Below are 27768 nucleotides of genomic sequence, written 5' to 3' on the forward strand. Positions count from 1 at the left end.
ATCTGTTAATAATCTCAACCTTTAAATGTGATTTCAAGAACATAGTTAACTATGGTTTCAATACAGGTGATGCAAGCCTCTTAAAATGAAGTTTAGCCATCTCATCATAACCTTAATCAAAACTTTAGTCCAAGAGTGGCCTTAATGTAGGTCTATGAAACTTGCCCATATTTATACTTGTAGAATTGGACAACCTTCCATATACAGGAGAGTTTCAGAGTGAGCAATGGTTAAAATGTTAGTGTGGAAATAAATGCGCCGTAAAAAAAGGCTGCCGTATTGTAATGCATGTGAGAATATAAACAGCACATGTATTAAAAACAAAATAAAAAGCTTAAATGGGCTGTACTTGCTCCAGTTCCAGTGGAAAACTTGTCTTGAAGAGAAACTCTCAACAGTTGTTCCACCTATAACAAACCAAGATGAAACTCCTGATTTAAGAGCTGTCTGCTTCCAGAGACACCGTCAATTAATCTTACTGCAGTCTTGCGGACATTGACAGAAAGGATAGGGTGTGTGCTGCAATCACAAATACCATAAGATTTTCTAAGGATCCCTTCCAGTAACATTCACAAGAAACAATTAGAGCCTTGTAAACAAAACTAAGGACATACAGACAGCCATATAGCCGCCAGGATGGACCACAACCTCCGATTACAAGGTGGATCACCTCTTTCAACATCTAATTTCTTAAATCAACACTTTCTATTGTCAGATTTACACAGGCAAAGCACTTGGGGGTGAAAGGGTTAGAAATCAAGATAACAACAATGTCTATTTGCTTCACTTGTTCAGATTATGACTTTGTAGCTAATCTGTCTGTCCCTTGTTCTGCAGTGTTCATCTTTGTAACTCGGTTCATCCTAATGCATCGCACAAATACACTACATGGCCTGCTCGTCAAACAACTAAAAATCTTGGGCATTAATATGGAGTTGGTCCCCCCTTTGCTGCTATAACAGCCTCCACGCTTCTAGGAAGGCTTTCTACTAGATGTTGAAACATTGTTGCAGGGACTTGCTTCCATTCATCCACAAGAGCATTAGTAAGGTTGGGCACTTATGTTGGGCGATTAGGCCTGGTTCACAGTCGTCGTTCTAATTCATCCCAAAGGTGTTCGATGGAGTCTAGGTCAGTACTCTGTGCAGGCCAGTCAGGTTCTTCCACACAGATCTCTACAAACCATTTCTGTATGGACCTCGCTTTATGCACAGTGACATTGTCATGCTGAAAAAGGAAAGGGCCTTCCCAAAACTGTTGCCACAAAGTTGGAAGCACAGAATCGTCTAGAATGTCATTGTATGCTGTAGCATTAAGATTTCCCTTCACTAGAACTAAGAGGCCTAGCCTGAACCATGAAAAACAGCCCCAGACCATTATTCCTCATCCACCAAACTTTACAGTTGGCACTATGCATTCGGGCAGGTAGGGTTATACTGGCATCCGCCAAACCTAGATTGGTCAGTCGGACTGCCAGATGGTGAAGCGTGATTCATCACTTCAGGGAACGTGTTTCCACTGCTCCAGAGTTCAATGGCGGCGAGCTTTATACCACTCCAGCAGCCGCATGGCATTGTGCATGGTGATCTTAGGCTTGTGTGCGGCTGCTTGGCCATGAAACCCATTTAATGAAGCTCCCGACAAACACTTCTTGAGCTGACGTTGCTTCCAGAGGCAGTTTGGAACTTGGTAGTGAGTGTTGCAACTGATGACATACAACTTTTACTCGCTTCAGCACTCTGTGGTCCTGTTCTGTAAGCTTGCATGGCCTAACACTTAGCGGCTGAGCCGTTGTTACTCCTAGACGTTTCCACTTCACAATAACAGCACTTACAGTGGACATTGCAGCTCTAGCAGGGCAGAAATTTGACGAACTGACTTGTTGGAAACGTGGCATCCTATGATGGTGCCAAGTTAGAAGTCACTGAGCTCTTAGTACAGGCCATTCTATTGCCAATGTTTGTCTACGGAGATTGCATGGCAGTGTGCTCGATTTTATACATGAAATAACTGAATTCCCTAATTTGAAGGGGTGTCCACATACTTTTGTATACATAGTGTATACACTACCGTTCACAAGTATGGGGTCACTTAGAAAAGTCCTTGCTTTTGAAAGAAAAGCACAATTTTTGTCCATTAAAATACCATCAAAATGATCAGAAATACAGTGTAGACATTGTTCATGTTGTAAATGACTATTGTAGCTGTAAACGGCAGATTTTTAATGGAATATCTACATAGGCCCATTATCAGCAACCATCACTCCTGTGTTAGAAAACCCTTTTTCAATTATGTTAGCACAGCTGAAAACTGTTGTTCTGATTAAAGAAGCAAATAAAACTGGCCTTCTTTAGACTAGTTGAGTATCTGGAGCATCAGCATTTGTGGGTTTGATTACAGACTCGAAATGTCCAGAAACAAAGACTTTTCTTCTGAAACTCGTCAGTCTATTCTTATTCTGAAAAATGAAGACTAATCCATGGGAGACATTGCCAAGAAACCTCAAGTCCTCAACTGGCAGCTTCATTAAATAGTACCCGCAAAACACCAGTCTCAACGTCAACAGTGAAGAGGCAACTCAGGGATGCTGAGTTGCAAAGAAAAAGCCTTATCTCAGATTGGCCAATAAAAATAAAAGATTAAGATGGGCAAAAGAACACAGACACTGGACAGAGGAACTCTGCCTAGAAGGCCAGCATCCCAGTCGCCTCTTCACTTTTTTTTCAAATCAAATCAAATCACTGTTGAGACAACAGTTTTTAGCTGTACTAACATAATTGCAAAACGGTTTTCTAATGATCAATTAACCTTTTAAAATGATCAACTTGGATGAGCTAACACAATGTGCCATTGGAACACAGGAGTGATGGTTGCTGATAATGGGCCTCTGTACGCCTATGTAGATATTCCATTTAAAAAATCAGTCGTTTCCCGCTACAATAGTAATTTACAACATTAACAATGTCGACACTGTATTTCTGATCAATTTGATGTCATTTTAACGGACATTTTTTTTTGCTTTTCTTTCAAAAACAAGGACATTTCTAAGTGACCCCAAACTTTTGAACGGTAGTGTGTCAGGTCAAACATATGACCTTCCTGTCTCTCTCCAGTGTGGGTATTTGGAAAGCAAGCATGCTAAGAACCAGAACAAGAGCACCTTTGGCTGATCGTCCTTTAAGGCGAAGGCTTGGACTTCAGTTGAAACATAACAGCACATGTAACATTAACATCCATTAGACAGACATGCATTTGTTCAAAAACAAGGCAATCATTTCCATTGACCTAGTCCACACACAATGGGTACTACATTACTTTGGAATAGGTAATCCTTCACTAGGCAAATGGTTTCTAAAATGAAAACACAAGACCTATTCTATTGCTAATGGTGTGCTTGAGGACCCCTAATCTCATTCCCAGACACTTCAGCCCAAATGCCCGAAGAGTCTGGTAGTCCAACGGGTCAAACTTGACCTTCGTTAGCCAGTACAGAATGCCCGGGAGAAACTCCTGAAGCATAGGCTTAATCTACCAACCAATCATCTCCCACAACCTTCCCCCTAACCCTCCCCCGTACGCTTGCATACCACAAGCACAGAGCCATGCCTCGCAGTTGTGTGATTCGCTAAAATTAAATGACAAATACTTTACTCAGTACGGTAACCCCCACTAAGGCCAACTTTGAATCAATGTACCTGGCTTATATGCACAATAGCCTGGGGACGATGTTAGAGGACCTCCGTCTGGGCGTTTGCACTGGAACACAGGGAGGGAGTCATCTGAATAGCAGGTTTAAGCTCACCTGTTTTTGGTTTAGCTATATGAAATTCTTTATAAATACTTGTCATTTTAATTCCTAAAAAAAAAAAAGTACCCACGTACACTTTCAAATAAACTACACGTAAGTGCAACAACAACAAATCTACTGAGCACAATTGTGGTCAAATTTAATACACACACTGGTGCATTTCAAATTCATCAAATCACGGACAACCTTTAAGCACAAGCATAAAGACTGCGCCAACGTCTTTAGATGGAGACAAAAACAGGTGTTACAAAAAGGAAACTGAAGATTTGGTCCATGAATGAAAACTATTTTGTAAACTCCCTCATGACATTAGAACAATAAAATAAGGATTCCACCCAGAAAAAAGTAACTTGCTCTTTATAATTGGCCAAAGTAAAAAGGTGCTCCATCCATGCTTGTAGGGGACATCCCAATGGTCAACAAAGGGCAAGCGCTGACCAAAAATGAAGCCGAAAACAAACCAATTCCTATTCTAGAGCTAGAACACACTATGATGTCGTTGTTTTATTTTTCCCCCTTTTCTCAATTCCTCTTACAGAAGACTGAAGGTGATGAAAGCGATGTTAGGTGATGTAAAGTGGATGGCAAGAGGTTCCTTCCATCAAATGTTCAATACTGGGTTGATCACAGGAGAATGCCCCCGTTGGGCGCAAAAGTGAGGACAAAAACACTAGATTATATGCATTCCACAGGCGATAGTGCTTTTTCCCATAGCCAGGTGTCCCATTGCAAGGCCAACCATGTAGCTTGATGTGGAGAGGGTGTGTTCAACAAATGTAAGTGAGCCGTGAACACCTTTAGCGTTTCGATCAGTATGTGGGCATGTGTGTGTCTGTGTGGTGAGCCTAAGCAGGTGGGCCAGCCCCATTGTTCTGTGACAGTAGGAAGGACTGCACCACCTCCCCGGTGGCCTGGGGGCTGGTGTTTACGTCCTCTAAGGCATCAGCCACAGCAAACTGCCGGTCCCTCAGCCGGTTCCAATTGGATAAAATATTGTGGTACTCAAAGACTTTCTCATAGTTCCCCACAGAGTTGTAAAGTTTAATTAGGCCCCTGTAGTCGTATTCCAGTCCACTGTAGCCCTCACCAAACAGCTTCTTACCTGCAGGGGGGGGAAACACACACACACACACACACGTAAGAATATGGAATGGTAGAATGAGGAAGAATAGATTACAAAAAAAGAAGAGTACACAAGGGAAGAACAGACCCCAATCTAGCCTGAAGACTGACCGATAGCAATGGAGCGCAGGTAAAGCCTCTCTGCATCTTCATACTGGTTCATGTCGTAATTGTAGAGAGAGGCTAGGTGGCCCACAGACAGAGCCACCTCATAGTCCTCCTGACCCAGAAGCTGCTCCTTGATCTGGATGGCCTTGATGTGCATCTCCTCTGCCTCCTGAAACAAATAGGGTAAGTGAGACCTCAGTCATCCACAGCCTTGGGGTCTGCATTTTCAACTACCATAAAACCCCAGAGCCCCTGTGACATTTAAGCCTCCTTAGAAAGAGGATTCACTTCCTGCTATCAAAGTGAAATCACAGGGTTGGTAAACACTATGGAGAAGATTTGGATGGAAGTTTACCAGACAGAGCATAGAATGACAGTATGTCAGATGTCAACCACTGCATGTTTTCTACAGACACTTGGATGAAAGGGAGGGATGATCTGACCTTGAACTTCCTCATGGACTGGTAGAGGCGGCCCAGGTTGCCATAGTGCTTCGCTGTCTGAACATTGAACTCCCCAAAGGCTTTCTTGGCCAGCTGGAGAGAGGAGAGGTGGAGGTCATGGGCATCCTGGAGCAGCCTCTCCTCTGTCTCCTTATTGTGGCAGTCAATAGCAATCTCCTCCAGGATCAGAGCTGAGGGAACAGCACAACACAGTCAGAAAGAGGACAGTCAGATGGTCATCTGAACAAGTTAGTTAGATATCTACTGATCCAATCTATTTATTCTCCAAATTACAGACCTATCATCACCTCCATGATAAAACAAATCCTCTACATTCATTTACTCTACCGCAGTGGAACGTATTGATACCCGTGAGATTCACAGACATCCGTGTGCCCATCACGGAGGCCGGGGAACAGGAGTACACAGATAGTTGTGAAAGCCGTTTTTACCTTTGACTCTTTTGGAGGAGGCCAGCAGCAGATGATCCTCAGGGAGAATGTGAGTGATAATGTCTATGGCCCGCTCTGCATGGAATCTGTACACAAAATACCCAGAGGGCACAGCAGGGGAACAGATTGAACTCAGCGACACAGTTACATCAGAAGCAAAAGCACAAACGTGGCCTGCATGAACTTCAGAGGTTGGAATACAAGTAAGAGTACATAACATGAATGGAAACCAAGTACATTGGTCTAAATTTAAGGTCATAAGAGATGGTGACATAGGGCTGAGCGACATGGCCTAAATATCAGCACAATATTCTTCACATTTTTTTTATAATTAAAGTTCTAAATATGCTTTATGAGTAGGGTATGATGGGGGTGGGGCTTGGTGTGTGTGGAAGGAGGGAGAGAGACAACTCAAGAAGCAAACAGAATAAACTATAAAAATGGACATTACACGGGGCAGGGTGGTGTTTACACACTTAACAAATCAAACATTAAAATACCATTATACAAGGTAAAGTAAAAATCCAAACCGGTCCGTGCATCAATACCGGTGTATATAGTAAAATATGGTATACTGCCGAGCCCTGTGGAATTTGTATTTATTATGGATCCCCATTAGCTGCTGCCAAAGCAGCAGCTACTCTTCCTGGGGTCCAGCAAAATTAAGGCAGTTTATTCCATTTGAAAAACATTACAATGCATTCACAGATTTCACAACACACTGTGTGCCCTCAGGCCCCTACTCCATCACTACAGTACTAATTCCATGTGTATGTATCGTGTGTCTGTGTCTATGTTTGTGTTGCTTCACAGTCCCCGCTGTTCCATAAGGTGTTTTTTATCATCTGTTTTTTTAAATCTAATTTTACTGCTTCCATGAGTTACTTGATGTGGAATAGAGCTCCATGTAGTCATGGCTCTATGTAATACGGTGCGCCTTCCATAGTCTGTTATGGACTTGGGGACTGTGAAGAGACCTCTTGTGGCATGTCTTGTGGGGTGTGCATGGGTGTCCGGGCTGTGTGCCAGTAGTTCAAACTGACAGCTCGGTGCATTCAACCTCTCATAAATACAAGTAATAGTGAAGTCAATCTCCTCCACTTTGAGCCAGGACAGATTGACGTGTATATTATTAATATTAGCTCTCTGTGTACATCCAAGGGCCAGCCGTGCTGCCCTGTTCTGAACCAATTTCAATTTTCCTAAGTACTGTTTTGTGGCACCTGACAACACGACTGAACAATAGTCCAGGTGTGACAACTAGTGCCTGTAGGACCTGCCTTGTTGATAGTGCTGTTAAGAATGCAGAACAGCGCTTTATTAGGGACACCCTTCTCCCCATCTTAGCAACTGTGGTATTAATATGTTTGACCATGACAGTTTACAGTCCAGGGTAACTCCAAGCAGTTTAGTCACCTCACATTGCTTTATTTCCACATCATTTATTACAAAATTTTGTTGAGGTTTAGTGAATGATTTTTGAAATATTTAGGACTAACTTATTCCTTGCCACCCACTCAAACTAACTGCAACTCTTTGTTAAGTCTTTTAGTTAGTCATTGCAGTCGCTGTAGTAGCTGACATGTATAGTGTTGAGTCATCTGCATATAGACACTCTGGCTTAACTCTTTATCCACAATATAGCAGGGGGTGTAAAGCCATAACACATACGTTTTGCCAGCAACAGACATTGATTGATCACGTCAAAAGCTGCACTGAAGTCTAACAAAACAGCCCCCACAATCTTTTTATCATCAATTTCTCTAAGCCAATCATCAGCCATTTGTGTAAGTGCTGTGCTTGTTGAATGTCCTTCTCTATATGTATGCTGAAAGTTTGTTATCAATTTGTTTACTGTACAAGCATTGTCTGGTCAAACACAATTTTTTCCAAAAGCTTACTAAGGGTTGGTAAAGGGGACTTAGCATAATTACTTTTGCTTCCCTCCAAGCCTGGGGGCACACACATTCTAGAAGGCTTAAATTGAAAATATGGCAAATAGGAGTGGCAATATCATTCGCTATTATCCTCAGTAATTTTCCATCCAAGTTGTCCGACCCCGGTGGTTTGTCATTGTTGATAGACAACAATCATTTTTTCACCTCTTCCACACTAACTTCACATAATTCGAAATTACAATGCTTGTCTTTCATAATTTGGTCAGATCGACTTGGATATGTAGTGTCAGCATTTGTTGCTGGCATGTCATGCCTAAGTTTGCGAATCTTGTCAAATTTAAAAAATCTAATCAAATTTGAGTTAGTCACATTACTTAGTCACAATTTTAATTAGTCACAGTGAAATTAAATGCTTACTTACCAACAATGCAGTAAAAAAAAAGAAGAAAAAAAAAAAGAAAGAAATAAAAGTAACAATTAATGAAAAGGCAGTAGTAAAATAACAATAGCGAGGCTATTTACAGGGGGGTACCGACACAGAGTCAATGTGCGGGGGCACCGGTTAGTCGAGGTAATATGTACTTGTAGGTAGAGTTATTAAAGCGACCATGCATAAATGATAAAGTAACAGCGGTGTAAGAGAGAGGGGGCAATGCAAATGGTCCGGGAGTCTTATAGCTTGGGGGTAGAAGCTGTTTATAGAAGCCTCCTAGACCTAGTACCGCTTGACCAATACCTGGTACCGCTTGTTGTGTGGTAGCGGGAGAGAACAGTCTATGAAAATTTTTAGGGCCTTCCTCTGACACCGCCTGGTAAAGAGGTCCTGGATGGCAGGAAGCTTTGCCCCAGTGATATACTGGGCCGTACGCACTACACTCTGTAATGCCTTGCGGTCGGAGGCCGAGCAGTTGCCATACCAGGCAGTGATGCAATCAGTCAACCAGGATGCTCTCGATGGTGCAGCTGTAGAATCTTTTGAGGATCTGAGGACCCATGCCAAATCTTTTCAATCTCCTGAGGGGGAAAAGGTTTTGTTGTGCCCTCTTCCCGACTGTCTTGGTGTGCTTGGACCATGTTAGTATGTTGGTGATGTGGACACCAAGGAACTTGAAGCTCTCAACCTGCCCCGTCGATGAGAATGGGGGCGTGCTCGGTCCTCTTTTTCCTGTAGTCCACAATCATCTCTTTTGTCTTGATCACATTGAGAGTTTGTTGTCCTGGCACCACACGGCCAGGACTCTGACCTCTTCCCTATAGGCTGTCTCGTCGTTGATCAGGCCTACCACTGTTGTGTCATCTGAAAACTTAATGATGACTGCCTCGCCGTGCAGTCATGAGTGAACAGGGAATACAGGAGGGGACTGAGCACGCGCCCGAAGGGTCCCTGTTTTGAGGATCAGCGTGGCGAATGTGTTGGTACCTACCCTTACCACCTGGGGGGCGGCCCGTCAGGAAGTCCAGGATCCAGTTGCAGAGGGAGGTCTTTAGTCCCAGGGTCCTTAGCTTATTGATGAGCTTTGAGGGCACTATGGTGTTGCACGCTGAGCTGTAGTCAATGAATAGCATTCTAATATAGGTGTTCCTTTTGTCCAGGTGGGAAAGGGCAGGGCAATAGAGATTGCATCGTCCGTGGATCTGTTAGGGCAGTAAGCAAATTGGAGTGGGTCTAGGGTTTCTTGGATAATGGTGTTGATGTGAGCAATGACCAGCCTTTCAAAGCACTTCATGGCTACAAATGTGAGTGCTACGAGTTGGTAGTCATTTAGGCAGGTTACCTTAGTGTTTTTGTGCACAGTGACTATGGTGGTCAGCATAAAACATGTTGGTATTACAGACTCGGATAGGGAGAGGTTCAAAATGTCAGTGAAGACACAGTTGGTCAGCGAATGCTTGCAGTACACATCCTGGTAATTCGTTTGGGCCTGCGGCCTTGTGAATGTTGACCTGGCTAAAGGTCTTACTCACATGTTTCAGTGTTATTTGCCTCGAAGCGAGAATAGAAGTAGTTTAGCTCGTCTGGTAGGCTTGTGTCACTGGGCAGCTCTCGGCTGTGCTTCCCTTTGTAGTCTAATGGTTTGCAAGCTCTGCCACATCCGACGAGCATCAGAGGCGGTGTAGTACAATTCAATCTTAGTCCTGTATTGACGCTTTGCTTGTTTGATGGTTCGTCAGAGGGCATAGCGGGATTTCTTATAAGCTTCCGGGTTAGAGTCCCGCTACTTGAAAGCGGTAGCTCTAGACTTCAGCTCAGTGTGGATGTTGCCTGTAATCCATGGCTTCTGGTTGGGGTATGTACGTACGGTCACTGTGGGGACGACGTCATCAATGCATTTATTGATGAAGCCAATGACTTATATGGTGTACTTCTCAATGCCATTAGGAGGAATTCCGGAACATATTCCAGGCTGTGCTAGCAAAACAGTCCTGTAGCTTAGCATCTGCTTCATCTGACCGAGTCACTGGTGCGTCCTGCTCTCATTTTTGGTTGTAAGCAGGACTCAGGATAGAATTATGGTCAGATTTGCCAAATGGAGGGCGAGCTTAGTATGCGTCTCTGTGTGTGGAGAAAAGGTGGTCTAGAGTTTTTTTTCTTCTTGTTGCATATTTAACATACTGATAGAAATTTAGTAAGACTGATTTAAGTTTCCCTGCATTCCCCGGCCTCTAGGAGCGCCGCCTCCGGGTGAGCATTTTCCTGTTTGCTTATAGCGGTATACAGCTCAATGAGTGCAGTCTTAGTGCCAGCATCAGTCTGTGGTGGTATGTAGACAGCTACGAAAAATACAGATGGAAAATCTCTGGGTAGACACAGTGGTTCGTCCTTTAAAAGTTGCAGCGTAATGCAGCACAGCTTGTGTGGTGCCACAGAATTATATGGAAAATATAACGCTGTACAACGTGACGGTCAGGAGTCCCTATGTCGTGTGGGCCCGGGGTTCGATTCCCTGACGGTGAGGAAGGAGTAGGCTGTCCTTGTAAATAAGAACTTGTTCTTAAGTGATTCCATGTGTGTTATTTCATTAGTTGTGATGTATTCACTATTATTCTACAATGTAGAAATATAAAAAATATAGAAAAACCCTGGAATGAGTAGGTGGTGTCTCCCAATTTTTGACTGGTATTTGCTTAATTCGTTTGATTAATATTATGGTGTTTCTATTCCAAGAAAAACTGACGATTGAAGGATTCTAAAATTAAAACCAAAAGGGGTCTCCCGGTGGTGGCCGGCATGGGTATCGAACCTGCATCTGTAACAATGCATTTTGCACTGTGCCACTCTGGAGGCCCCATCCACAAAGTATCAAAATACAGAGAGGTGTTGTTAAAGGTATATTGTCCTGCTAATAGCCTGCTAATAACATAAATGGGCTATTATAATACCGTACATGCTGTCTGGGTCAGGATAACCAAAACATTTCTTTATTAAAAGCCGATCAGAAAGAATGTTGGTACGTATTTATTTGGATCCAAAGCCATGAATGAGTGAGTCACTCAGCTTTATGTAGGTGCCCGCTATATGACTGTGCCATCAACTTGATAATATATAACGATATTTTGGAGGTTATTTAGCTTTCAAAAAAAACAATAGTGAGCGATTGTAATCTGAATAAAGGCCAAAACATTTTTCAGTTTTTAGAGGGAGAGAAACACTGGGCCAATTGTGCGCAGCCCTATGGGACTCCCAATCACGGTCGGATGTGATACATAATAATAATATTAATACTTAGAACCTAAGTTAACTTAGAAATACATTTGCCGATAGAATTCTCCCTCTATCTATGCAAATCTATTGTCCAGCTACCTGCTAGAACAGCGAGAACGTTTCCCTAGTCAGCGCCATTATTAGTGCAATGCCCCTTAAAAAGTGTTGCTCTGTACTACCCAGTGTGGTGGGGTGGGGGTCCACCCCCCTCCTCCCTTCCCCATTGGCTAGGTCGGTCTTCTGTGCACGGCTCTGCGGCCCATCCCATGCCCCCTGCCCTCGTCCCTTGAACCTCGCGTGCTTTCAGTGGATACAGCTGGAGAACTGCAAGGCAATACCATTGTGTGTCACTCAGGAGCCATGACCAAGATATATAGTCCTGCTAATAACAGGGTTAATAATATATCTGTGAGAATATCCAAGGAGATTTAATATAATTCTAAATGAATAATAATACATTGCTTTGTTTAAAAAAATAATATTTTGGAGATGATTTCGTTTTCAAATAACATAAAATGAGTGAGAAAAGGCCATTCCTGAACATGGGGTGAGACATTGTTACAAATTTTTAGGTAAAGTCAGTTTGTTATTTAATATTATTTCTGTTTTTAGAGGGAGAGAAACTAAAAACCTAGTCACCTCATGGGTCTCCCAGTCAAGGCCGGCACAGGTATTGAACCAGCATCTGTAGCAACACAGAACATTGCGCCACCCAGGCGCAGTACAACATGACCGGTCGGAAGTGGGCTACAGTACTACAGTAAGAGCAAAATATTCCTAACACAATAAAAACCTTAGTGTAACAGTTTTAGAAAAGAATAATGAAGTAAAAACAAAAGTGCACAATTATCCGTTTCTATTTAGGTGTATGTCACCCATTCATTGTCAGATACACAGTAGGACCCAAAAGCATAATCAGTGCTCTAACTCCCCCTTGCACTGGTCTGGAGCAATGAAGTGGTGATGCAGGGTACCGTACTAAACCACAGATTACCTCTAAATCCCGCAGCATCATTGCAAAACTTTTAGTGGAGCAACCACTGTAGATAGAGTATCTCATGATAAGCTGTAGACCACACTAACTCAGGCGAGCAAAACCTTGAGACTCCTTAGATATTGTGCACCAGCTGTTATTTACAAAAATACATAGTCCGCCGCCCCTTGTCTTATCAGACGCCGCTGTTCTATCCTGCCGATACAGCGTATAACCAGCCAGCTGTATGTTGATAATGTCGTCGTTCAGCTGCGACTTCAGCTGCGTGAAGAATAAAATATTACAGTTTTGAATGTCCCTTTGATAGTTTAACCTTCCGCATAGGTAATCGATTTCATTTTTCCAAAGATTGCACGTTTGCTAGCAGAATGGAAGGCAGTGGGGGTTTATTCGATCGTCTACGAATTCTCAGAAGGCAGCCCGCCCTCTAGCCCCTTTTTCTCTTCCTTCTCTTCACGCAAATGACAGGGATCTGGGCCTGTTCCCGGGAAAGCAGTATGTCATTCACGCCGGGCTATTTAAAGGAAATAAAGGATTCTGCCAGGTCGTGGTGAGTAATCGCAGTTCTGATGTCCAGAAGTTATTTTCAGTCATCAGAGACAGTATCAGCAATATTATGTACAAAATAATTTAAAAAATATGTCAAACTCAAAGAAACAAACAAAAAACACAATTGGATAGGAACATGTAAAACGTCAGCCTTCTTCTCCGGCGCCATCTTTTCAACATTAAAGTAGTTGGCAATATCAGTTGGTTTTGTGATGAATGAGCCATTGATTCAAATAATGATGGAGGTGAGTTTGCCTTTTCCCCAAAAAATGTCATTTAACAGGTCTAATGTGTTATATTCTCCTACATTCATTTCACATTTCCACAAATTTAAAAGTGTTTCCTTTCAAATGGTATCAAGAATATTCATATGCTTGCTTCAGGTCTTGAGTTACAGGCAGTTAGATTTGGGTATGTCATTTTAGGAGAACATTTTTTTTTTTAAATGTGCAAATCCTTAGCAATGCATTCTTTATTTAATTAATCTTTGTTTCATAGTGTAGTTTCTTTTTATTCAGTTTAGTCACGACTTCTCAATCTGCAATTAGTTTGACAATCGGTTGTGCAGCCAGACTTATTTGCCATTCCTTTTGCCTCATCCCTCTCAACCATACAATTTTTCCATTCCTCATCAATCCAGGGGGATTTAACAGTTTTTAGAATCATTTTCTTAACGGGTGCATGCTTATTAGTAACTGAAATAAGAAGTTTCATAAATGCGCCAAGAGCAGCGTCTGGTTGATCCTCATTACACACCATGGACCAACATCTTCTTTACATCATCAACATATGAATCACCACCAAACTTCTTGTATGACCTCTTATACACAATATTAGGACCAGCCTTTGGAACTTTGGTTTTCCTATACATGACTATTATATTGTGATCACTACATCCGATGGATTTGGATACTGCTTTCAAGCAAATATCTGCAGCGTTAGTAAAGATGTGATCAATACATGTTGATGATTTCATTCCTGTGCTGTTTGTAACTACCCTGGTAGGTTTGAGGCAATGGTTACAGTGTAAAGCTTTTTCTTGAGTGGTCAGCTTGATGATAACCAATATTTAAAATCACCCAGAAAATATACCTCTGTTGATATCACATACATTATCAAGCATTTCACACATTATCCAGATACTGACTGTTCGCACTTGGTGATCTATAGCAGCTTCACACTCGAATGGGCTTTAAGTGTGGCAGATGAACCTGTAGCCATATTACTTCAACAGTACTTAACATGAGATCCACATTCCTGTAAAGATTAGAGAGGTTCTGAATATAAACAGCAACACTTCCACCATTGGCATTTCTATATTTTCTGTAAATGTTATAACCTTGTACTGCTTCAACTGTATCAAAGGTATTATCTAAGTGAGTTTCAGAAATAGTCAGAATATGAATGTCATCCGTTTCTAGAAAATTATTGATTTCATGAACCTTGTTTTCTAAGCTACATATGTTAACGTGGGCTATTTTGAGCACTTTCCTTCTGGGATGCTTGCTTGCTTTATTGCTTTACTGGGAAGCTTAGCAGCAGTAGATGTGCTCATGTTCTTTGTGTTAGTGCAGGGTGCGCTTCACACAGTGGACTTCCTCCTAGGACTCACCGGCTTAATGCTAACCGTATAAATCTGGTTCAAAGGCACATGATTACTGCATGCAATAGCTGTAAAATCAGTAGAGGCATTACGGGCAGTTAAAGGGACATAAATTAGGTTACTTATATTGTGTCTACCGACGACCCTGATATATTGCACATTTGCTGAAGCATTATGACAACTCTGCGTCACAATGGTAGGGATTAGCTGAGGTGGGCTTGGGTCGTTGATAAGTCATTGTCTCAATGGTCACAAAACGATTACTCACAGTGCATTGTCAAATTTGCCAGAGCTGTACAGATGCACATAGGAGGAGTATGCAAGGTCCTCGTGTGCTGTGGCCACATGGATATTCTTTCCCCCGAAAACCGACTGCCGGATATCTAGAGCCGTCTGCAATATTAACACAGTTTCAATATCACACATTTGATACACCTCCCCTCTCTGCTGTCTATCTACAGTTGAAGTCGGAAGTTTACAAACATCTTAGCCAAATACATTTAAACTCAGTTTTTCACAATTTCTGACATTTAATCCTCATAACAATTCCCAACATTTAATCCTCATAACAATTCCCTGTTTTAGGTCAGTTAGGATCACCACTTTATTTTAAGAATGTGAAATGTCAAAATAATAGTAGAGAGAATGATTTATTTCAGATTTTATTTCTTTCATCACATTCCCAGTGGATCAGACGTTTACATACACTCAATTAGTATTTGGTAGCATTGCCTTTAAATTGTTTAACTTGGGTCAAACGTTTCGGGTAGCCTTCCACAAGCTTCCCACAATAAGTGAAATAATCTCTGTAAACAATTGTTGGAGAAATGACTTGTGTTATGCACAAAGTAGATGTCCTAACCGACTTGCCAAAACTATAGTTTATTAACAAGAAACTTGTGGAGTGGTTGAAAAACGAGTTTGTGTAAACTTCTGACTTCAACTGTACATCTCAGACCAACTCTCTCACCTGGTATATTGCAACTGATTGGCAGATGTTATCCACATTCAGCAAATAAAAACCATAATCAAGGAGAGTGTCTGAATACTTGGGATGCTTGTGTCCAAAATGCTCACTGCAAAACAATAAGGAAACAGACATTAGTGAAGGAGACAGACAAATACTAGCTTATACATTTTACAACACACAGTGTTGTGAAATTAACCTACCGTGCCAGGAAAACAGCATGCTTTATCAGATGCTCTGCCTTCCTGAACTCCCTCTTTACTACACAGGCCTGTAGGTCCAAACACATGAAACCGCCCTAAATGCCAACTACAGTCTGAAGCAGCATAAATTACTAATACAGCATTACAGTGGCTTATGTATGGGAACATCTCAAAAAGTATTTGTTTATCCATTCATAGTCTAACACAGGAAAAGGGAGCACTCATACCTTGGAAGCCTGTCTTAGGACATCTACCACAACCTTAACAGGCAAACCCACTGTGATCTCTTTCATTGCCTCTATGCACCACCTGTAGGCCTGCACAAGACATGATATAGGTGATGATATCTACAGGAAAAACCAGAACACCAAAAAAAATCTAACCACCACTTGATATAAAGTATCTCTTTAACGCAAAATACCTCATCATAAAGGCTCTTAGCAAAGAGCAGAGCACACAGCTCTCCATAGAGTGCAGCTTTGTTGGCCTGATGACCATGTTTGGCCAGTTTGTCCATGTACAGCTGGGCCAACTTGACAGTCTCTTCACCAAGATGGTACTTGCAGTTGCCATTCCGGACATGAAGCAACCTAAGAGAAAGTGTTGAGTTTAGCAAGCTTTTGTGGGCAAATATAAACTAGGAGTTACGAGCCATAGAACTAGAATCAGAACAGAATATACTAACTCTCTGGGACCAACTTACCTGACACAGCACTCCACAGCACGGTACCAGTGCAGAACCTCATCATGCAGTGTGCACAGCTGCAGACACGCCAGAAACACATTCTCTGCATCACCATACCAACCTGCGTCAGACAGAAAGCCACCTACAGGACAGGGTCAACATTAGTACGACCAGACACAAAAGTTGAAGAAAAGTGAGGAAAGTTGATGGGTGCAGGGGCCTACCTAAAACAAAGCCAAAGTGAATGGCCTTCACTTTCACATGGGCATCAGACTCTGCAATGTAGGAGCAGCGACGGCTGAAGGAGTTGGCCAGGAAGGAGGCGACTTTCACCCCATGATCCATCAGGGCCTGGAAGCAGTGGTGCAGGAGGTGTCTGCAGGCACACACACAAAGACAGGGCATAAAGACGTGATACAAACATACAGTTGAAGTCAGAAGTTTACATACACCTTAACCAAATGCATTTAAACTCAGTTTTTTACAAATCCTGACATTGAATCTCGACACCATTATGTATACATCTGGCCCTTCTTTGGACACTGTGTTAACAAACTTCCAAACGAGCTTCAACGCCATTCAACACTCCTTCTGCGGCCTCCAACTGCTCGTAAATGCTAGTAAAACTAAATGCATGCTCTTCAACCGATCGCTGCCCTCACCTACCTGCCTGCCCGCCCAGCAAATCAAATCAAATTCTATTTGTCACATACACATGGTTAGCAGATGTTAATGCAAGTGTAGCGAAATGCTTGTGCTTCTAGTTCCGACAATGCAGTAATAACCAACGAGTAATCTAACAATTTCACAACAACTACCTTATACACAAGTGTAAAGGGATGAAGAATATGTACATATAAATATATGAATGAGTGATGGTACAGAACAGCCTAGGCAAGATGCAGTAGATGGTATAGAGTACAGTATATACATATGAGATGAGTAATGTAGGGTATGTAAACATATAAAAGTGGCTAGTGATAAATGTATTACATAAAGATGGCAAGATGCAGTAGATGGTATAGAGTACAGTATATACATATGAGATGAGTAATGTAGGGTATGTAAACATTATATTAAGTGGCATTGTTTAAAGTGGCTAGTGATACATTTTTACATCAATTTTTCCATTATTAAAGTGGCTGGAGTTGAGTCAGTCTGTTGGCAGCAGCCACTCAATGTTAGTGGTGGCTGTTTAACAGTCTGATGGCCTTGAAATAGAAGCTGTTTTTCAGTCTCTCGGTCCCTGATTTGATGCACCTGTACTGACCTCGCCTTCTGGATGATAGCGGGATGAACAGGTAGTGGCTCGGGTGGTTGTTGTCCTTGATGATCTTTATGGCCTTCCTGTGACATCGGGTGGTGTAGGTATCCTGGAAGGCAGGTAGTTTGCCCCCGGTGATGCGTTGTGCAGACCTCACTACCCTCTGGAGAGCTTTACGGTTGTGGGCGGAGCAGTTGCCGTACCAGGCGGTGATATAGCCAGACAGGATGCTCTCGATTGTGCATCTGTAAAAGTTTGTGAGTGCTTTTGGTGACAGGCCGAATTTCTTTAGCCTCCTGAGGTTGAAGAGGCGCTGCTGCGCCTTCTTCAACATGCTGTCTGTGTGGGTGGACCAATTCAGTTTGTCCGTGATGTGTACGCCGAGGAAATTAAAACTTACTACCCTCTCCACTACTGTCCCGTCGATGTGGATAGGGGGGTGCTCCCTCTGCTGTTTCCTGAAGTCTACGATCATCTCCTTTGTTGTGTTGACGTTGAGTGTGAGTGTGAGGTTATTTTCCTGACACCACACTCCGAGGGCCCTCACCTCCCCCCTGTAGGCCATCTCGTCGTTGTTGGTAATCAAGCCTACCACTGTAGTGTCGTCTGCAAACTTGATGATTGAGTTGGATGCGTGCATGGTCACGCAGTCGTGGGTGAACAGGGAGTACAGGAGAGGGCTCAGAACGCACCCTTGTGGGGCCCCAGTGTTGAGGATCAGCGGGGTGGAGATGTTGTTACCTACCCTCACCACCTGGGGGCAGCCCGTCAGGAAGTCCAGTACCCAGTTGCACAGGGCAGGGTCGAGACCCAGGGTCTCAAGCTTGATGACGAGTTTGGAGGGTACTATGGTGTTAAATGCTGAGCTGTAGTTGATGAACAGCATTCTCGCATAGGTATTCCTCTTGTCCAGATGGGTTAGGGCAGTGTGGTTGCGATTGTGTCGTCTGTGGACCTATTGGGGCGGTAAGCAAATTGGAGTGGGTCTAGGGTGTCAGGTAGGGTGGAGGTGATATGGTCCTTGACTAGTCTCTCAAAGCACTTCATGATGACGGAAGTGAGTGCTACGGGGCGGTAGTCGTTTAGCTCAGTTACCTTAGCTTTCTTGGGAACAGGAACAATGGTGGCCCTCTTGAAGCATGCCTTGTTAAAATAAAGTTTGTTCAAGGCCGACGATGTGTATGCTTGGGGGGGAATATATGCGGCTGAGATTATAATTGAAGAGAATTCTCTTGGTAGATAATGCGGTCGACATTTGATTTTGAGGAATTCTAAGATCACATCACTACTCTGGACTAGAGGTCGACCGATTATGATTTTTCAACTCCGATACCGATTATTGGAGGACTAAAAAAAGCAGATACCGATTAATCTGCCAATTTTTTTATATATATTTGTAATAATGACAATTACAACAATACTGAATGAACAATGAACACTTATTTTAACTTAATATAATACATCAATAAAATCAATTTAGTCTCAAATAAATAATGAAACATGTTCAATTTGGTTTAAATAATGTAAAAACAAAGTGTTGGAGAAGAAAGTAAAACCGCAATTACGTGCCATGTAAAAAGTTCCTTGCTCATAACATGAGAACATATGAAAGCTGGTGGCTCTTTTTAACATGAGTCTTCAATATTCCCAGGTATGAAGTTTTAGGTTGTGGTTATTATAGGACTATTTCTCTCTATACCATTTGTATTTCATATACTTTGACTATTGGATGTTCTAATAGGTACTTCAGTATTGCCAGCCTAATCTCGGGAGTTGATAGGCTTGAAGTCATAAACGAGCCAGGCGGCCCAAACTGTTGCATATACCCTGACTCTGTTGCACAGAACACAAGAGAAGTGACACAATTTCCCTAGTTAACTTCTTTGGGGTAGGGGGCAGTATTATCACATCCGGATGAAAAGCGTGCCCAGAGTAAACTGCCTGCTGCTCAGGCCAAGATGCTAGGATATGCATATTATTAGTAGATTTGGATAGAAAACACTCTGAAGTTTCTAAAACTGTTTGAATGATGTCTGTGAGTATAACATAACTCATATGGCTGGCAAAAACCTGAGAAAAAAATCCAACCAGTCTTAGCCTATCCAATACACAGTGTCTGTGGGGTCATATTGTACTTCCTAAGGTTTCCACTAGACCTCAACAGTCTTTAGAATCTTGTTTCAGGCTTCTACTGTGAAGTGGGAGAGAATGAGAGCTGATTGAGTCATGGGTCTGCCAGAAGGCCATGTGCTCAGTCAGGCGCGCGCCCGTGAGAGTTAGCTCCGTTCCCTTTCATTTCTAAAGACAAAGGAATTCTCCGGTTGGAACATAATTGAAGATTTATGATAAAAACATCCTAAAGATTGATTATATACATCGTTTGATATGTTTCTACGAACTGTAATATAACCTTTTTGACTTTGTCTGGACCTAGTGCCTGCGCTTTTGGATTACTGTACTAAATGCACGAACAAAAAGGAGGTATTTGGAAATAAATTATGGACTTTATCGAACAAAACTAACATTTATTGTGGAACTGGGCTTCCTGGGAGTGCATTCTGATGAAGATCATCAAAGGTAAGTTAATATTTATAATGCTATTTCTGACTTTTGTTTACTCCATAACATGGCGGGTATCTGTATTGCTTGTTTGGGTCTCTGAGCCCTGTACTCAGATTATTCCATAGTGTGCTTTTTCCGTAAAGCTTTTTTGAAATCTGACAAGTATATCTTTAATTCCATGCATAAGTTGTATTTTCATCAACATTTATGATGAGTATTTCTGTAAATTGACGTAGCTCTCTGCACTGTCACCAGATGTTTTGGAGGCAAAACATAACACGCCAATGTAAACAGAGATTTTTGGAACAACAAAACATACATGTACTGTGTAACATAAAGTCCTATGAGTGCCATCTGATGAAGATCATCAAAGGTCAGTGATTAATTTTATCTCTATTTCTGCTTTTTGTGACTCCTCTCTTTGGCTGGAAAAATGGCTGTTTTTTGTGACTAGGTACTGACCTAACATAATCGCATAGTATGCTTTTGTCGTAAAGCCTTTTTGAAATCGGACACTGTGGTGGGATTAACAACAAGTTTATCTTTAAAATGGTGTATAATACATGTGAGGAATGAGGAATTTAATTAGGAGATTTCTGTTGTTTGAATTTGGCGCCCTGCACTTTCACTGGATGTTGGTCAGGTGGGACGTTAGCGTCCCACGTACCCTAGAGAGATTAAAATAAATTCATGTTAGCAGGCAATATTAACTAAATATGCAGCATTAAAAATATATACTTGTTTATTGATTTTAAGAAAGGCGTTGATGTTTATGGTTAGGTACACATTGGTGCAACGATAGTGCAATTTTCGCAAATCACCCGTTTGGAGAAGTAGGCTGTAATTCAATGATAAATTAACAGGCACAGCATCGATTATATGCAACGCAAGACAAGCTAGATAAACTAGTAATATTTTCAACCATGTGTAGTTAACAAGTGATTATGTTAAGATTGATTGTTTTGTATAAGATACGTTTAATGCTAGCTAGCACCTTACCTTGGCTGCTTGCTGCACTCGCATAACAGCTGTCTCGCAGTCTCCTCGTGGAGTGCAATGTAATTGGCCATGATCAGTGTCCAAAAATTATGATTACCGATTGTTATGAAAACTTCAAATCGGCCCTAATTAAATCGGCCATTCCAATTAATCGGTCGACCTCTACTCTGGACGGTTCTGACTTAGACTATGTGGACAACCACAAATACCTAGATGTCTGGATAGACTGTAAACTCCCCTTCCAGACTCACATTAAGCATATCCAATCCAAAGTTAAATCTAGAATCGGCGTCCAATTTTGCAACTAAGCCTCCTTCACTCATGCTGCCAAACATACCCTCGTAAAACTGACTGTCCTACCAATCCTCGACTTTGGCGGTGTCATTTACAAATTAGCCTCCAACATTATACTCAGCCAATTGGATGCAGTCTATCACAGTGCCATCCGTTTTGTCACAAAGCCCCATATACTACCCACCATTACCATTGTGACCTGTATGCTCTCATTGGCTGGTCCTCGCTACATATTCGTTGCCAAACCCACTGGCTCCAGGTCATCGATAAGTCTTTGCTAGGTATAGCTCTGCCTTATCTCAGCTCACGGGTCACCATAGCAACACCCACCCATAGCACGCGCTCCAGCAGGTATATTTCACTGGTCATCCCCAAAGCCAACACCTATTTTGGCCACCTTTCCTCCCAGTTCTCTGCTGCCAATGACTGGAATGAATTGCAAAGATCACTGAAGTAGGAGACTTATATCACCCTCACTAACTTTAAGCATCAGCTGTCAGAGCAGCTTACCGAATCACTGCAGCTGTACACAGCCCATCTGTAAATAGCCCATCCAACCAACTACCTAACTCATCACCATATTTGTTTATGTTTTTCTGCTCTTTTGCACACCAGTATATCTACTTGCACATCCTCATCTGCAAATATAATCACTCCAATGTAAATTGCTCAATTGTAATTACTTTGCCACTATTGGCCTATTTATTGCCATATCTCCTTACTTAATTTGTACAGTGTATACAGATTTCTGTATTGTGTTATTGACTGTACATTTGTTTATCCCATGTGTAACTATGTGTTGTTGATTTTGTCACACTGCTTTGCTTTATCTTGGCCAGGTCGCAGTGGTAAATGAGAACTTGTTTTCAACTGGCCTACTTGGTTAAAAAAAATGTTTTAATTAAATAATAATCCAAGTAAAAATTCCCTCTCTTAGGTCAGTTAGGATCACCACTTTATTTTAAGAATGTGAAATGTCAGAATAATAGTAGAGAAACTGATTTAATTCAGCTTTTATTTCTTTCATCACATTCCCAGTGGGTCAGAAGTTTACGTACACTCAATTAGTATTTAGTAGCATTGCCGTTAAATTGCTTAACTTGGGTCAAACGTTTCGGGTAGCCTTCCACAAGCTTCCCACAACAAGTTGGGTGAATTTTGGCCCCTTCCTCCTGACAGAGCTGGTGTAACCGAGTCAGGTTTGTAGGCCTCCTTGCCCGCACACACTTTTTCATTTCCGCCCACACATTTTCTATAGGATTGAGGTCAGGGCTTTGTGATGACCACTCTAATACCTTGACTTTGTGTTCCTTAAGGCCATTTTGCAACAACTTTGGAAGTATGCTTGGGATCATTGTCCATTTGGAAGACCCATTTGCAACCAAGCTTTAACTTCCTGACTGATGTCTTGAGATGTTGCTTTAATGTATCCACATAACTTTCCCCCCTCATGATGCCATCTATGTTGTGAAGTGCACCAGTTCCTCCTGCAGCAAAGCACCCCCACAACAAGATGCTGCCACCAACGTGCTTCACGGTTGGCATGGTGTTCTTCGCCTTGCAAGCCTCCCCCTTTTCCTCCAAACATAACGATGGTCATTATGGCCAAACAGTTCCATTTTTGTTTCATCAGACAAGAGGACATTTCTCCAAAATGTACGATCTTTGACCCCATGTGCAGTTGCGAACTGTAGTCTGGCTTTATTATGGCGGTTTTTGAGCAGTGACTTCTTCCTTGCTGAGCTGCCAGGTTGTGTCGACATAGGACTCGTTTTACTGTGGATACAGATACTTTTGTACGTTTCCTCCAGCATCTTCACAAGGTCCTTTGCTGTTGTTCTGGGATTGATTTGCAATTCTCGCACCAAAGTAAGTGCATCTCTAGGAGACAGAACTCGTCTCCTTCCTGAGCAGTATGATGGCTGCGTGATTCCATGGTGTTTATACTTGCGTACTTTTGTTTGTACAGACAAACATTGTTCCTTCAGGCATTTGGAAATTGCTCCCAAGGATGAATCAGACTTGTGGAGGTCTACAATTTTTGGCTGATTTCTTTTGTTTTTCCCATGATGTCAAGCAAAGAGGCACTGAGTTTGAAGGTAGGCCTTGAAATACATCCACAGGTACACCTCCAATTGACTCAAATGATGTGTTTAAAGGCACAGGAAACTTAGTGTATGTAAACTTCTGACCCACTGGAATTGTGATACAGTGAATTATAAGTTAAATAATCTGTCTGTAAACAATTGTTGGAAAAATGACTTGTGTCATGCACAAAGTACATGTCTATAGTTTGTTAACAAGAAATTTGTGGAGTGGTTGAAAAACGAGTTTTAATGACTCCAACCTAAGTGTATGTAAACATCCGACTTCAACTGTACATGAGAACAGCATCATAAAGGCTCATCTGTCAATGTGTGACAAGGGCATTTAACATTGGCTTAAGGCTCGTCAGATCCCTTTCATTTCACGTAATTGTGGGGTCAGATTCCTATTGCGTGGTGAGGAGGAGCTCCTCGGCTCCATGTCCAGAAGTAATTTATCCATTCATTGTAGTCATTGTGCTCTGTAGAGTCGCTATTTTACGCTGTGAGCCCTGAGCTACAGAGCTGTCTGCCCTCAGAAGAGCCCCCCCAGAGCAAGGGCGAGGAATCAGACCAAAAGGACACTGACATTGTGAGGACGACCAGAGAGTTGCGCCTGAGAAGTGCGTCATTGAGAAGCCTAAACGACCCATGCGGAGCTTCCCATCCGATACCTCCCACACGTAATTACATCATTATATTCTGTCCCATAAGAGCAGCAGTTTGGGGCAAGGCTATGGTTAAAATAAGCATAGCTGACAAATGCACCCAAATGTATATTTCTCTCGTGTACTTTCTCTTTTTCTCTCCCTTTTATATCCACATTTTGGGTGACACGCACCATAGTGTGTTGGCCCGTTATACTAAGTTCTAATCAATAGCCTAGACTGTGTGTTGTGTATGTGTATCTTTTATCATAATTTTCGCTTTCTAGTAAATAAATACTCAACTAAGATTGGTGTGGTACGAACTCATTGGTGGGACCCGGGTCCGTGCAGATTCCCGGATTATGCGACGTTCAGAATGAGACTGTAAAGGAAACTGATTAATTAGCGACTGTGGTAAAAATCGATATTCTTAAGAGTTAATTTGTGAAATAGAAACTCAATAAAAAAAAATCCATGGTGCCTCAGGTTAATGAGTTAATAATTGCTTGATTCAGTTAATCACGCAATTAGAAACCTTTAATCATTCGATAATTAACAGTCGTCACATTAACTAATACAACGTTGCGACACTAGCAAAGGAGTTTTGAAGTTGAGGGTGCAGTATTCATGAAGTTTGGCAATAAGGACAAAAACTAGACATATTTAAGAATATATGCCCTGATATCGGGAGCTGACTTTAAAAGTTTGATTAAACAGTGAATATACAATCCCAAAATCAGCTCCAACTGTCAATAGTAAAACAAAGCTTAAAACGATGTTCGAGTGAACCCCGAATACAGAAAATGAATGGTGAAGTCACTTCCGGACACGGTAGACTCCTCCTCCTCACCACTCTATAGGTCATTATCAATAAAATGTCACAATAAGGTGCAGAGATTTTGATTTGCCTTCAAAGGGGCAAAGAGATCCCCAGCTCTGCTGAAACCATTGACAACTGCCTGCAGTTTTCAAGGGATGGCTAAATAAAATGTTAACTATTTTGTTATAATATCATCAACCGTTGATGAGCAGTCTGAACGACAAATGTCTCATTAAACCATGCAACACAATTACGCACATTAAGATCTATCAGAGTTATACAGCAATTAACTGCATGCTCTTCAGTAAACATCATTTGATAATGTAATTTCAGATATGTGTGGGTAGCCTCACAATATCGTTCAATATTGGCCACCATTAATTGGATATTTGAGTGAATTTAATTTATTTGGGTAAGAGAGATATACAGAAGCATTTACAATGTGGACCCAAATGATAGCACTTAAAAGTAAGAATCAAAAATCGTGTTTCCAAAGTGGTCCTCGATGGTAAAAACTGTAACACATTATTATTAAAAGGAAACCCAAAATAACAAACAATGAATACAAAAATGTATATTAACATCCTAAAGTGGCAATTTTCATTACACATTTTCTAACCTTAAAAAACAATCATACCCATCTTTCAAATAAATAAACCTGACCAGCAGTAAGGGCACAAGAAGACATGGGAGTGGTTTCTCTTAGTTGGACAACCTTTGCCTGCTTTTTAAAGCTATTCTACTTTTTCATTGCTTGATCTCCAATGGGAGGCTATTCCATAGACAAATGTCTATATAGAAAAAAAGTGCTACTGTTAACTCTTGTGATTTTGCAAGACATAACACTAGCTCTGGTATTGTAACTGTGCTGGTTATAGACCATATCAATGTGTTTTTTCATATAACTTGGAGCAAGATCATTTAAGATGTCAAACATATGATTGATGTCGGTCCACTCTGAACTCCAAAGGCAACAAGCAGGACTACCTATTGAAGTTAAGATTATCCCCTTTTCAACATTGTTTTCAAGAGTGTTTAATCCCGATTGCTGCTGACAGGCATGATTGATGGACCACGTCAGTTTGCAAATTGGCTAGCTAGCAAATAACAGATCATGTCAACATGGTCAGTTAAAAAGCTAACTTTCAGGTGATAAACTAGATGGATATATCCACATATGGTTTGATTTGTTTTCCGTCTAGAGTGGTGATGACAGAAGTCCGACTGACAACATTACCAGGACTTGCCGATGTCAGGATCTTTCCAAAAGCCTAATCTCCGATGAAGCAAGCTAAATGATAAATGGCATAAATTTGCTTAGCTAGATACATGCCAAATGGATAAGTTACCCTCACATATCTGAAATTACATGATCAATTGTTGTTTACTGATCATGAAAAGCATGCTGTTACTTGCTGTATAACTCTAATAGAGCTAAATGTGGAATAAAATTAAATTCATAGATCTGTCTATGCTATTCAAGAGTTGATTATATTGAAACCAAATAGACCTAGTTATAACATTTATTTAACAATTCCTTAAACATCACGCAGTTGTCAATGGTTTTAGCAGAGCCAGGGGTCTCCGTGTCCCCCAGCAGCCAAATGGAATGCTCTGCACCACATTGTGACATTTGATTGATAATGACCTATACAGAACCAAACAAGTACCTTTTATCAGATGCCCGTAGAACTTTGGCAAACACCTCCAGTTCACAAAACTCTCCCCCCAGTTGGCAGAGCCGACCCTGCTGGTACAGCTGGGGAAACACGAAAACAGGTTATGAAAGCAAAAAAAGGACAGGAGTGTCAGAGAATGATTATCAACATGTAGAATTTGAGTGTGAGATCCCACTAACTACTGTCCAAAACACAATGTTTTCACAGATCACAACATAGGATGTTTAGAGACACTCCCATTTAAAATCATGAACACACGTGCTACTATTTAGGACTTCAGCAAGAAATGCACTTTTAAGACATGTTAACAAACAATTTGTCGTCAGATGACTATTAGTCTTTGGTTTATGGTTAAGCTTGCTAAATAGCAGGATAGCAAGTAATCAGTTGATTTGCTTTGCAAAGCGTTTCATAGCCAAGGTTAACTAAAACGAGTCACTTCTCGCGAACATTACGTTATATAGTTAGCAAACTAGACTATGAACGTACCTTGTAATACACATCAAATTGAATATTCTCAGGGATGCAACGAATATCCCTTCGCGATCGACTGTAATTGTCCACCACTGCTGATATAGCAGTGTTGTACAGAGTCTCTGGGATCCATTCGAGCTCCAATGCCGCCATGTTGTTTTCCCTTTCTACAGCAAGCGACACCCCTTCTCGATCTACCGTAGCTAGCTAGCTAACCACCTTGCCAAGTTTGAACTCCTTTTTCTTGTACCTTCTCAAGTAGCAAAACAGTTTTGAGTCTGTCATCGGGTTACGCACGAGCATTAACTAACCATCGGCCATGTTCCTAAGAGAATACGCACTGAGCCAGTCCCATCAGACAGAAACAGATGTTTCACCGGATGTATACATTTGAAACATCCGGTTGGTGT

The 27768-nt window shown here is 41.6% G+C and overlaps 1 protein-coding gene across 3 annotated transcripts; it reads right to left on the minus strand.

Moving 5' to 3' along the window:
• Positions 1–3060: 3060 nt before the first annotated feature.
• On the minus strand, positions 3061–27768 carry LOC139422920 (amyloid protein-binding protein 2-like). Of its 3 annotated transcripts, XM_071174392.1 has the most exons (13): positions 27374–27768; positions 26876–26964; positions 16760–16911; positions 16554–16677; positions 16272–16440; positions 16078–16167; positions 15851–15918; positions 15651–15756; positions 14949–15073; positions 5934–6019; positions 5482–5672; positions 5042–5207; positions 3061–4910 (listed from the first exon to the last, which is right to left on the minus strand). In XM_071174392.1, the coding sequence occupies exons 1-13, from the start codon at positions 27509–27511 to the stop codon at positions 4654–4656; spliced, it is 1761 nt and encodes a 586-aa protein (XP_071030493.1). In that variant the 5' UTR covers positions 27512–27768; the 3' UTR covers positions 3061–4653. The 3 variants fall into 3 exon arrangements, with proteins under 3 accessions (XP_071030493.1, XP_071030495.1, XP_071030494.1); XM_071174394.1 differs by lacking the exons at positions 26876–26964; positions 27374–27768 and adding an exon at positions 24689–24724; XM_071174393.1 differs by lacking the exons at positions 26876–26964; positions 27374–27768 and adding an exon at positions 17806–17936.

This window comes from Oncorhynchus clarkii, chromosome 12, assembly GCF_045791955.1.
Source record: "Oncorhynchus clarkii lewisi isolate Uvic-CL-2024 chromosome 12, UVic_Ocla_1.0, whole genome shotgun sequence".
NCBI lineage: Eukaryota > Metazoa > Chordata > Actinopteri > Salmoniformes > Salmonidae > Oncorhynchus > Oncorhynchus clarkii.

What these genes read in the sequence shown, in the direction of transcription:
- LOC139422920 (XM_071174392.1), bottom strand. Translation starts at nt 27,511, where the DNA reads ATGGCGGCATTGGAGCTCGAATGGATCCCAGAGACTCTGTACAACACT. An exon ending in CATGCTGTTTTCCTGGCACG is followed by an intron (nt 15,757 to 15,850) that starts GTAGGTTAATTT and finishes ATTGTTTTGCAG; the next exon opens with TGAGCATTTTGGACACAAGC. An exon ending in GGCAAATTTGACAATGCACT is followed by an intron (nt 6,020 to 14,948) that starts GTGAGTAATCGT and finishes TTTTGTGTACAG; the next exon opens with ATTCCATGCAGAGCGGGCCA.